Source organism: Melozone crissalis, unplaced genomic scaffold, assembly GCF_028551555.1.
Source record: "Melozone crissalis strain CALT ecotype California unplaced genomic scaffold, PUWL_Pcris_2 ptg000201l_1, whole genome shotgun sequence".
Classification (NCBI taxonomy): domain Eukaryota; kingdom Metazoa; phylum Chordata; class Aves; order Passeriformes; family Passerellidae; genus Melozone; species Melozone crissalis.
Window position 1 is genome coordinate 1,622,486 of NW_026535965.1, and position 12,541 is coordinate 1,635,026.

Genomic DNA, 12,541 nt, shown 5'->3' on the forward strand with positions numbered 1-12,541 from the left:
GCTACGTCTCTTCCTGTTTGAATTTTGACTCAGCTGCATTAGCAAGGACACATTAGGGTGAAACAATGACAATTTTCCCAAATAACAGGGTCCACCCTGTGGTTTAGCTGGTATACCATTCCACGCCCTGTCTCCACAAATTAAAAATATTCCTGTGGGTGATTTCATTGGTGCTGTGATATTTGTGCCGTTACATTGACTGTAATGCTGCGGAGAGAATTTACTCAAATTCAGGGATGAATCTAAGGTGGCCCATGTTTCTTTAGGTTGATTTAAATTCTGGGCATCCAAGGGTTCGAAACTAAACCATCCGCCGGCTGTAGTGTTAGACATACTGGCATTTGTACTTCCAAAAAGATCCAATTCTTCAGGAGGAGAATGCAAAGAGGTGTTAAGTGATTGGATTAGTAAGCATTGGCCATAGCCATCACTCTGACTTGCAGTATACCCTTGTTGTGCTGACAATTTGATGTTTGACATGTTATGCATGCATAAAGTTTGATTATTTATTAAACTGCAAAATTCTCCAGGAGACCACACCGGAAGTCCCACCAGGCATGTTCGAAATGGGTTAGTAACCCCTCCAAGACTAAGACAAAGCCATGATTGGTTAATCTGATTAGCAAGTGTTACCCATAGATTTTCTCTTGGCTGACTAAAATGTGTTATTCCTACTGCTTTAATCGCTACAGCATTGAGCAGTATAATAAAAACAAACCTCATTTTTCTCTCTTCTTTCGCTGTCTTTTACCTGGTTTGCTAGAATGGCTAATGCGGTCCTGAGTCAGTCTTTGAATACACTGATCTAATTCCAAATCAGCATCGTTGCTTACAGGTATAGCTTTAGGTAGGTTTAAAGGCAAATTAGCTTTACAGCGAGCGTCTATGATGCGTGAGGCTCTAGTAATTTCAAACTCTCTAAGTACTTGCTGCAACTTCCACCTAATATATGCTATAGCTACTTGTTCTGCACTCTCATAAAGTTGTAATCCTGACCTTCCTGGTAGGCCAGTACTTTGCTCAAGAGCTCTATACCAGGAAGAATCTCGAATCCACTTCCCAAAGCAAGGTCTACACCATAAATGTCCTATTGCCCTTTGTGAGTACCAATAAACCTTATTGCAATCTGCACAATGCAAAGCTACCCATGCATAGCACTTATCATTATCCTTTTTACAAACATAGCAAGGAAGTGAACATAAGAAAGGATCAGTATTAAATTTCGTCTCTATAACCCAATCCAAGCACTTCAATGGTGGTGATTGCAAAGCCTCTTCACTTTTCTTACTATATGAGGCTAACAGTTCAAGCTCTTTCTTTAGCGCAAGGCGTATCTTATTTCGTAATCGCCGTTCGTTGTCTTCTTCAACAACTACACCCTCCCACCAGGCAGGGTCTCATATATGTGAAATTGCCCTAATCATAGAAAACTAATTAGCAATCACTGATAGCCTTACTCAGATGGGGTTGTTCCCTTTCTTGCCTTCTTTTTCTTATCTGTCTTCAGTTTTGCTGCTCCTAATTTCACTGGTCCTGTCACTTGCAAACTCAATTTTTGCAACTTTTCAATGCAGCAGTCTAATGCTCTTTCGGGATCCCCCCTGATGGGTCCTACAATTGAACGCTGCATTAGGGGTACTAATTTTCTACACCTTGCAGAGGCTAAGCGTGATTTACTTTGAACCTTGAGTCTATTCACAATACATTGTACGTCCCATTGGTAATAAGCAAGAATTTTCTGTTCAGGAGACTCATAAAGATTTAAAGCTGCATATGCATTTTGCCCCGTTTGTCTCCTTAATTCATCCTGCCAGTTTTCACTCCACATGTACTCGTGCCGGCAAGTATTGCACCACAAACCCAATAATAATGATTGTTCTATCCAAAAAGTTCTACCACAACCCCCACAACGTAGGGCTATCCAAGCAGCACAATGTGGATTGTGACAGTCAAGGCAATTTTCGTTTGCTGGACCTGTTAAGCAAAAGGTTGATAATGAGTCAATAAAACCAATCAGCTCCTGGGCTGTCCGGTAGTGATGCGTCAGTGCTCTGTCCACCGCTTTCAAGTATCCCTTCAGCTGTAGCAGTAGTAGTCGTACGACTAGAGGCAGTTTCTTCCCCAGTCGCTCCTTGTCCTCCTCCGTGAGGTTGTTCACCAGATGCTGCATCAAAAACAGGTTTAGTCCACTTAGCAGGCACCCACAAAGGCCCTGTAGGTGAGGAAACACAAAGATACCCCCGACTCCAGTATAACACTTTTGCAGGCTTTTTCCATAATCCTGTACTCGGGTTCTTATACTTAACCCAGACCTCCGTTTCCTTAGTAGTTTCCTGACCTGACCTCGGGTGATGTTTAATTGCAGGGGGGGTATCGTCTTCCCCAAAAATACATAAATGGTTGATCACATACAGAACCTTAGCCAAACATGCTTGTGGGTCTCTTAAATCTTGATGCTTTTCAATATACTGCTTAAGGATGCCGTTTGCTCTTTCCACTATTGCCTGTCCAGTAGGGGAGTATGGAATACCTTTCACATGCTTAACGGACCACTGATTCAAAAATTTCTGGACCCTAGCACTTACATAAGCTGGACCATTATCCGTTTTGATACTCTTTGGGACTCCCATGACAGCGAAGCAACTTAACAGTGCCTGATAACATGTATAGCTTTTTCTCCTGCCTGAGCCGTAGCCCATATGTAATGACTATATGTATCTATAGTAACATGCACATACTTGACTCTACCAAATCTAGCTACATGTGTAACATCCATTTGCCATTTCTCATTTATTTCTAAACCTCGAGGATTAACTCCGACGCCTAAACCTATTCCCCCATTATGATAACTACATGTTGGACATGCTCTAACAATGGCCTTCGCTTCTGACAAACTCAGCTCAAAGTTCCTTGCTAGTCCTTTTGCATTTTGATGATATCTACTATGTGCTTCTCTGGCCAATGTATGCTTATCAACAGGACAAGAGTTATCAATGGGTAAGGTAACCAATTTGTCTGCACGTTCATTCCCTTCTCCTAAACCTTCAGACCATTTATGGCTCCTAATATGAATCACAGAATACGCTGCATTTCTCTCCCGTAAAGCTTTCCTTAATTGTACCAGTAACTCATACAATCGTTTATTATTCACTTCCTTAATTGCTGCTTCCTCTATTCGTCTGACTACTCCTGCGACATACATAGAGTCTGTGACCACATTTAAAGGCTCCTGTAAGTTGGACACTGCCCATACTACTGCTAACAATTCCAGGGTTTGTAAGCTATCTGCAGGGTCTGCTGTGAGGAGTTGATGCTTCCATTGTCCTTTTTCTTGCCAGATGACAGCAGCACGCCTTGATTTCTTTCCTGCATCTGTAAAAGCTGTAATAGCTCCTTCTATGGGGCACTCTCTTCTCTCAACGGTTGGGTGATCCAGCTCCATTCTGTCATCCATTGCAAAACTCTGGGCACTAATTTGCTGGTCTCTACTTTAGCAGACGATGTCAATAATGCTTCCTGTAAATCCTTTGAATTAATCAAGTACCAGTCTAAGGTTTCTTTTTCCATAGGCAATCTAATGGTAGCGGGTTCTCGACCATCCACTTCAGTAATTCTGAGACGCCCCTTTTTGATTAACACAGCCAATTGTTCGATTTTTGAAAATATTGTTTTCTTATGTTGTAGTGGTGGTGGCAACCATTCCAAAACCCGTATCTCCCCCGTTTTCTTTTGTTGTTGAGAGAGAGCACCAAGCAAGTGGCAAGGGCTATTCCAGATGGTAAGGTCAATGGGGTAGTCGAGTTGTCGACGAGACACATACCCTTGTTGTACACAGTTACTAATTTGCTGCAAGGCAAGATGGTGCTCCTTTGTCAGGTATACAGGAGTAGTGGGGTCAACGCCCTTTAACAAAGGCCGTAGGATTTCTAACAAGTGATTTGGTATTCCCACAATGGGCTTTAACCACTGTAAGTCTCCCAGCAACTTCTGTGCATCATGCAGAGTCTTAATGTCTAATTGTAATTCCAATTTTTGAGGTATTACTATTTGATCCATTAAAGTCCATCCCAAATATTTCCATGGCTTTGTGGTCTGAATTTTCTCTGTAGCAATAACAAGCGAATATGCTGCAAGAGTATCTCTAATGCTGTCAATCTGCAAAGAGGAAAATGGTTGTTGCTGTGCAAACAAAATATCGTCCATGTAATGATATATTATAGTTGCTGGCCACTTGCGACGTAGTGGCTGTAATGCAGCATCAACATAAAGCTGACACAACGTGGGAGAACTGCGCATGCCCTGTGGTAACACAGTCCATTCAAATCTTTTGTCTGGTTCCTTACGATTTACTGCCGGTAAAGTAAAAGCAAATCTCTTCATGTCATCAGGATGCAGCCCAATAGTGAAAAAACAATCCTTTAGGTCAATAATTAAAAGTGGCCAGTGTTCTGGGATCATAGCTGGATTTGGAAGACCAGGCTGTAAGGCACCCATTGGTTCCATCTGGTCATTTGCAGCTCATAAATCATGTAACAAATGGTATTTCCCTGATTTCTTCTTGATTACAAAAATAGGTGTATTCCAAGGGCTCGTGGAGAGTCGTAGGTGTCCCTGTGTGTATTGTTCCTTTACCAATTCATGGGCGTGCATAAGACTCTGCCCTTTTAATGGCCATTGCTTAACCATCACCGGTGTATCCGTTTTCCAGGTGAGTGGAATGGGGAAAGTCCAAGCAATGGCAATTATCCCAAAGGGTGATGGTTAGTTAACACCACTCCCAATTGTGTTAAAATGTCCCTTCCAATTAAGCAAGAAACTGTAGGAGGCAATTGAACAACTGAAAACATAGCAGATACTTGTTGATTATCAATGCACACCGACAAAGGCGGCGATCTGCTTGCTAATGTAAATCCTCCTACTCCTGTGAGCATGTTTGATGATGGGAATAGGGGCCAATGTTGTGGCCACTCTTCTGGAGAAATGATGCTGGTATCTGCTCCTGTATCCAATAATCCATAAAGGGTTATGCTTTGATGTCCATGGGTAATCTCAACTTTTTGTTTTGGTCTATTTTGTGAATCCACAGTCAAAAGTGTAACACCAGTAGAGCCAAAACCCTTCTCATTCCGTGTTTGCCCAGTAAATGATGGTATACCCAATGTCATTTGTGATAGCGGTACCAATTGTGCCATGCGTTGTCCTTTTGTTATTTTAATAGGGGGATAAAGGGTGTAAACCATGATTTGTATTTCCCCTGTATAGTCTGCATCAATAACACCAGTCAATACAAATGATCCCAGCATGGTTGTTGAGGAACGTCCTAGTAACAATGCTTCACATCTTTGTCCATTTAATATAAGAGGACCCTTTACTCCAGTTGGTATCCTCTCAGGCCGGTTCATCATTAGCGTGACGTCTACTGCTGCTGATAAGTCCAAACCGAGGCTCCCTGCTGTTGCTGGTTGCAGACAGGAGGTGGCAGTGATGTTACGGCGGCAGCTGGTGTCTCTGATGTCACGGCGGCAACTTGTGTCTGGGCGCTGCCCCCATTCACGCTCCTCTGATCGTTTCCCGACCGGCGCTTACAAGCCGTAGAATTGTGGGAGCTAGATCGGCAGCTTTGACACCATATACCAGTTGCTCGACATCCTCGACGCGTATGTCCCTCATTGCCGCATCGGTAACACTTGATGAACGGTCTCGAGCCTCCTTGTGTGACTGCCAGTGAGCCGCTTCGGAGAGGAGCAAGAGCAGCTAACACCTGATTCTGAGTAGACTCTGCTTGCTTTTACAACCCTAATCCTAATTCCTTTAAAGCTTCTGCTATAAATGCCTGTGAAGCTGTTGGCATTAATGCCATTCGCTCTAATGCCTCCTCAATGGTCCAATTTGCCCCTAAAGTAGCTAACACTCTTTGTGTTGCTGGATTGCTATTTTGTAATACACTCTGCTTTAATAGTGCCCCTTTCATATAGTCCGCAACACCAGCCCGATCTATGGCAGCAGCTGCCCTATCGATAAAACTTTCAAATGATTCTTCTCTACCCTGTTTAATACCCATATAAGCCGGTAACCCTCCTGGCTCTTTAACCATGTCTATTGCAGCACGCACTAATCGCATAGACTCTCTAAGCTTATCTGCTCCCGATATCATCTGTGCCTCTGTACGCAAATATGCCCCTAAGCCCATAAGCTCCTCTACTGTTACTCCATGTAATGGATCTCCCTGAGCTCATTGTACAGCAACCGACTCATTAACCATAGCTTGCCAATGTGCATTAAACAATAACTGCTGGTGCTGAGTGAATGTTAAACACACTATTCCTCTTAAATCATTTGGGCATAAAACCTGAGTATTAAAAAGATAATCTAGCATTTGCCTAACAGGTTCACTTTTTACTCCAAACTGACTAACCGTAGAACGTAACTGAGCTAACAACTTCCAATCTAAGGGAGTATATTCCGCTATATTATGCGTAAGGTTCCCCTGTGCATCATACTGTGGTGTGTATGTGACCGGACATGCAAGACTAGAAGCTACTTCCACCGCCTCGCCATCCCCCATTTGCATTACTTCTTTTGCCAAAGCAGCCCAAGCTTCCCTCCTCTGTTTAGCCATGTCCCCCCATAGGTCACTGTGTGCCCCTGGGATAGGGTCTGACTCTTTAAGGGTGCTATGCTGCTGGCACTTCGGTACAGAGACCGAGCTTTCCGGCGGGGGGGGGGCGGTGGAACCAGAGCTGGCTCGCGTGGGGGAAGTGGCCCCCCCGCCGGAGCTGGCTCGCTCAGGGAAAGCGGCGGAGGCAAAGCTGGCGGCGGAGGCAAAGCTGGCTTGCTCTTACCTCCACCATCCAACTCGCCCTCCCCCCCTAACAGGAAGGGTGCAGACGGTTCCACTGTGTCTATAGGAAAATCCTCCACACCACTCTGCTGGGGACTCTTAGGCATAAGTATCTTAGTTACAGAAGGTGCCAGGGGATCATCCTCACGACCATACCCTATATTCCTCTTATGAGCTTCTGTCGCCCTTTCTGCTGCCTTTCTCTCAGAGACATGCTGAAGCAACGTGTTATACACCACCCGCCATAGCTTGCCTAATTTCTTTGCTGACTTATCATAGTCTAACACTGTATCCCACAGGATATCCCCAAACTTCTTCCACTCTGCTAGCTCATGAACTGTATGTGGGTTAGCGAAAATCCCTTTAGCATGGCCGTAAGCCAATAACCCTGGTAATTCCTTTTTTAAATCTATCCCCTTTCCTCCTCGCCGTTCTAAATACGCGGCGAAAAGATCATATGCTGCTTGCCTATCCATACCTATTCGTCAGCGTGCGCTGTTGCAGGTCTCCAGGCTTCGGCAGCACGTATTGGCTCGAGTCACCGTTGTGAACCTCGAGGGTGCTTCAAATTCCGGCACCGTCCCGGCTGCAAGGACCTAAACCCAACTTCCTCGACCGTGGCGTGTTCCCCCCTTTTTCTTTTAATCTGAGACAAGAGGGCAAATGTTCGGGGTCACCATTTGTTGATGGAAGGAGACCCAGACACCAATTGGTTCATCGCAGGTCTGATTTATTGATCGATATAGCGGGTTAAATACAGTTCATAATAAGCTTCATACATATTGCAAAAGCTGAGCTCAGGATTGGTTAGTTACATATCAGCAACTACGCCTACTTCTGCATTTTTGTGGTTATTCTTTTGATACTTTCTGCATATTTTCAGCAAGAATCTCTCTTCCCTATCCTCATGTTGCAGCAAGGGCATCATGTCCTTGCCTGTCATTGGTCACTGACTGCTGACTTCCCTTTCAAGCTTAACCAGCAGCATTATGTCAACATGGCCTTTCTCAGCTAACCAACTGTTAACAAAACTCTCCACATCAAGGAACCAAGGATCCATTGTGACACTGCGGGGCCTTGGGGACCAAGGGCCATTGTGACACTATGGGGCCCAAGGGATCCAAGGGTCTTAGTGACACCAAGGGGCCCCATGGAACCAAAGGGACACTGTGACACTGGGTGGACTCATAGAATCATGGAAACCATTGGGACGCTCTGGGGCCTCATGGAAAAGGCTGGATCCAGGGCCCAACTCCAACAAGGTCAAGTTTAACAATTCCAAGTGCTGGGTCCTGCACTTTGCCCTCAACAACCCCTGCAGCAGTACAGGCTGAGGACAGAGTTGCTGGAGAGCAGCCAGGCAGAAAGGGACCTGCAGGGACTGATGGACAGCAGGCTGGACATGAGGCAGCAGTGTGCCCAGGTGGCCAAGAAGGCCAATGGCTCCTGGCCTGGATCAGCAATGGTGTGGCCAGCAGGAGCAGGGCAGTGATTCTTCCCCTGTGCTGGACACTACTTGGGCAGCACCTCGAGTGCTGTGTCCAGTTCTCAGACCCCCAATATAGGATGGACATGTACGGGCTGGAGGGTGTCCAGAGAAGGCCAACAAGGCTGAGGAGTGGTCTGGAACACAAGTCCTTTGAGGAGTGGTTGAGGGAGCTAGAGTTGTTTATCCTGGAGAAGGCTCAGGGGAGACAAGATAGTGTCAGGGCACAGGTCGGACTTGATATCTCCAAGGTCTTTTCCAACTTTGCTGATTCTGGGATTCTCTGGAAGAACCCTTGGAGCAATTGCAGGGTGAGCCCTGGGCCTCCTCTTCAGAAGCTGCAGCAGCCCAAGTCCCTCAGCTTCTCCTCACAGCCCCAAAGCCCAGCCTGTCAGTCCTGCAGAGCCTCTGCAGCTCCTCCTCACTGCCCAGAACAGGGAGCCCCAGAGCAAGACACAGCAGCCCAGATGTGCCCCCCTGGTCTGGGATGCCTCTGGCAAGGGAGCAGCACGAGGCACTGCAGGAGCCTGCAGACAATTCCTGCAGCACTTGTAGGATGATCCTGCTGCCCAAGGGACGTTCCCATGGGGCCAAGTCAGGAACTGCAATTGGGAATGGGGCCAGAGTTGAAAGGGCAAACAGGGATGGGCTGTTTGCAGGGCAGGGAACAGGGATGGGCAAGAGCAAGAAATTTATACCGGTTATACCGGGGACAGAGTAAATAAAGCAAAGGTGATGCCAAGGAAATGCTCAGGGCAGTTTGGGGGTGGCTGCCAGGCAGCCCTGGCTCTGAGCAACAGCCTCTGCAGGGGGACAGGAAACTCCCAGCTGATGGGAACAAAGTTTCTGGCTGACTGCAGAGGCCAGGACAAAGCTGAGTGGTTTCCCTGGTGTCCCCCAGCCCTTGCTGGCCCCTGGCATTTTTGCTCCCTCAGGTTCATGCCCCCACGCCAACAGCATGGGGGTGCTACCCCTGCTGTGTGCAATGCAAACAGGGACTGCTGAGCCAGTGCTGCCGTGTCTGTGCCTGCAAGGATGGGGCACCTGTGTGAGCTGGGGGAGAGGCCAGGGCTGCAGAGGGGGGATGTTGTTGGCAGCTCCATCAGGGCACTCTGGGGCACTGCCCTGGGCTGTCCAGTGCACTGAGGATGGATCAGCCCCTGCTCTGCTGCTCCTTCCCGTCTCCCCCAGGGCCCTTGCAGAGCCCCAGCTGTGCTGTTTGCCCCCAGCCTGCCCACGGCCAGCCTGGGGCTGCTCACGGGGGTTTTCTGTGCTGAGCATTGGCCTGGGCGTGTTCTTGAGAGAGCCTGGGCAAGGAGCCTGAGCCCCCAGGCCCTGGGCTGAGGCGTCAGTGCTGCCCCAGCAGTGCCCATGGCCTGTCCCTGCTGCAGCCCCGGCACTGCCACCCCCAGGACTGTGTCCGGCCCTGGGAGCACTCAGGCCCTACAGAAACACCAGGGCCACCAGGGCAGCGGGGCAGGGCCACGGCAGCAGCACTGGCAACACCAAGTGCTGCTGCTGCTGCTGGGCACAGCTGCTGGGCCAGCCCTGATCTGCCCCCAGCTCTGCACACAGACATTGCTGCTGCAGCTCCAGAGAAGGCAACAAAAGGGCATCTCTGTAGAAAACTCTGTTGGGAGATCATTTAGTTCTTTTAAAGCCACCAAGAGCGCAGCCCATCATTGACACACTCTCTGGGCACAGGGAACGTGGAGAGAAACAAAATGGGCAATGGCACAAATAAAGACATTTCTTTGTGGCCACTATGAAAAAAATCCACAACCAAAGTGACAAGAAGTATCAAACATTACTTTTATTACAAGTGATTTTTAGAAAATGGCCGGCAGTTTAATACTTGTGAAACCATCCAGTCATCAGTCTCCACACTGCAGCCTTGAGCTCCTGGTTCCTCAGGCTGTAGATGAGGGGGTTCACGGCTGGAGGCACCACCGAGTACAGAACTGACAGAGCCGGATCCAGGGATGGGGAGGAGATGGAGGGAGGCTTCAGGTGGACAAACACGACAGTGCTAAGGAACAGGGAGAGCACGGCCAGGTGAGGGAGGCAGGTGGAAAAGGCTTTGTGCCATCCCTGCTCAGAGGGGATCCTCAGCACGGTTCTCAAGATCTGCATGTAGGAGAAAACAATGAACACAAAACATCCGAGTCCTAAACAGGCACTAACAGCGAGAAGGCCCTGTTCCATGAGGTAGGATTTGGAGCAGGAGAGCTTTAGGATCTGTGGGATTTCACAAAAGAGCTGGCCCAGGGCATTGCTGTGGCACAGGGAGAGGGAAAATGTATTGGCTGTGTGCATGAGAGCACTGAGAAAGGCACTGGCCCAGGCAGCTGCTGCCATGTGGGCACAAGCTCTGCTGCCCAGGAGGGTCCCGTAGTGCAGGGGTTTGCAGATGGACACGTAGCGGTCGTAGCTCATGACGGTCAGGAGGAAATACTCTGCTGAGATGAAGAAGAGAAAGAAAAACACCTGGGCAGCACATCCTGCATAGGAGATGTTCCTGGTGCTCCAGAGGGAATTGTGCATGGCTTTGGGGACAGTGGTGCAGATGGAGCCCAGGTCGCTGAGGGCCAGGTTGAGCAGCAAGAAGAACATGGGCGTGTGCAGGTGGTGGCCACAGGCTATGGCGCTGATGATGAGGCCGTTGCCCAGGAGGGCAGCCAGGGAGATGCCCAGCAAGAGGCAGAAATGCAGGAGCTGCAGCTGCCACGTGTCTGCCAATGCCAGCAGGAGGAAGTGCCTGATGGAGCTGCTGTTGGACATTTGCTGTCTCAGGCCTTGGGGAGCTTTACATGGAGAAAAGTCAGTGACAGGTTAGGAGAAACTTCTTCCAGCAAAATCAAAGCCTTTTCCCACAGACCTTTCTCCTCTAACACTCTGACACCCTTTTGATTTTCTACCGGATTTTCTTTCATCTTTAAGTGAGGAGCCCTGTTTGGTTCTGGCCAAGTGGGGCCTCACGTGCACAGCAGCTACATGCAGGTTATTTTTATTCATCCTTGCTGTGCAGACATGGGCAGGGACAGGGACCTGTCCTCTTGTTCCACTTGGAAACCCTGTTAACACAGAAGGCCCTGTCAGCATCTGCACCCCTACTGACAGAGAGCAGGAATGGCAAAGTCTGTTTAAATATTTTAGAGTTTTTACAGCTCCTCTTCCCCGTCTCCTTCTGAGTATTTTTGGATGGCAGAAACTGTCATAATTTCTCCTGCCCTCCAGGAGAACAGAGTGATTTCTCTAAAGCAAGGTGGGGAATGGAGAGCGAGGGGAGGACGTCTGCCTCCCAGTCCTGTTCCAGGATTCTCTGGACTTTCTCCATTCTCAGACATAGGATAATCACCCTCCCATGTGTCCTTTAAAAACCATCCCGACGCTGCTGAGAGCAGATGGATCCCCCACACTTCACCAAATGTCCATTCCCTTCTCAAGATCTCAGCCACACATTTGTACCCAGGGACACACTGGGCTCATTTCACCAACCCAACAGCATTTTCTCATCATACAACTTCTGTGCCTCACCCTGGGGCTTTCAGATAACACAGAGATGTTCTAGGACAGGTTTCTATCCTGGATTGAAGCTCCCAGCTTGGACTGAAATCTCAGAGAGACTTCCAAGTGTCCTTATGATGGCATTGGATTGAGGGAGATGCAGCTCCTTCCCTGGCTGCACTAACAGCATTGCACAGAGCCAGGCAATGGGGACAGCATCACCCTGAGCCAGCTGTGCCCCCTGCCAGAGCCCCCAGGGCCGGGCAGCTGCTCCCAGCCCTGTGCTCTGCAGAGGGAACTGGGCCCGGGGCTGCAGAGCTGCCGCACGGCTCTGCTGCAGCTCTGCCTGCACAGGAGGGGCTGCACGCCTTGGAGCCCCGGCCCTGAGGGCAGAGGCTTGGCTGGGGCACAGGAGGGAGGGGGCTTGTTCAGAGGGAGAGGCTGCACTGGAGGGGATCCTGTGGGCATCTCTAAACTCTCCCTGCCACAGCATTGCCGGGTTTTGTTTTCTCTCCTTCCCTGATCTTCTCTCTGATTCCTGGAGATTTTCCTCCTGCAGTTGTTTCCCTGTGCCTGATCTCTCCCTGCCAGCACTCATAGACCCCAAATCTCTGTGCACTCTCCTAGGCCTGAGAGAACCCTGTCTGTTTGCAGGACACTGGCTGCGGGCAGGTTCTGTTTGCAGCTTGGAGAAAGAACAGCTCAGA

The 12,541-nt window shown here is 48.6% G+C and overlaps 1 protein-coding gene across 1 annotated transcript; it reads right to left on the bottom strand.

The window, feature by feature from the left end:
- Positions 1-10,175: 10,175 nt before the first annotated feature.
- LOC128949207 (olfactory receptor 14I1-like) lies at positions 10,176-11,108 on the bottom strand. The gene has a single exon (XM_054294061.1). The coding sequence runs from the start codon at positions 11,106-11,108 to the stop codon at positions 10,176-10,178; it is 933 nt and encodes a 310-aa protein (XP_054150036.1).
- Between the last annotated feature and the right edge of the window lie 1,433 nt (positions 11,109-12,541).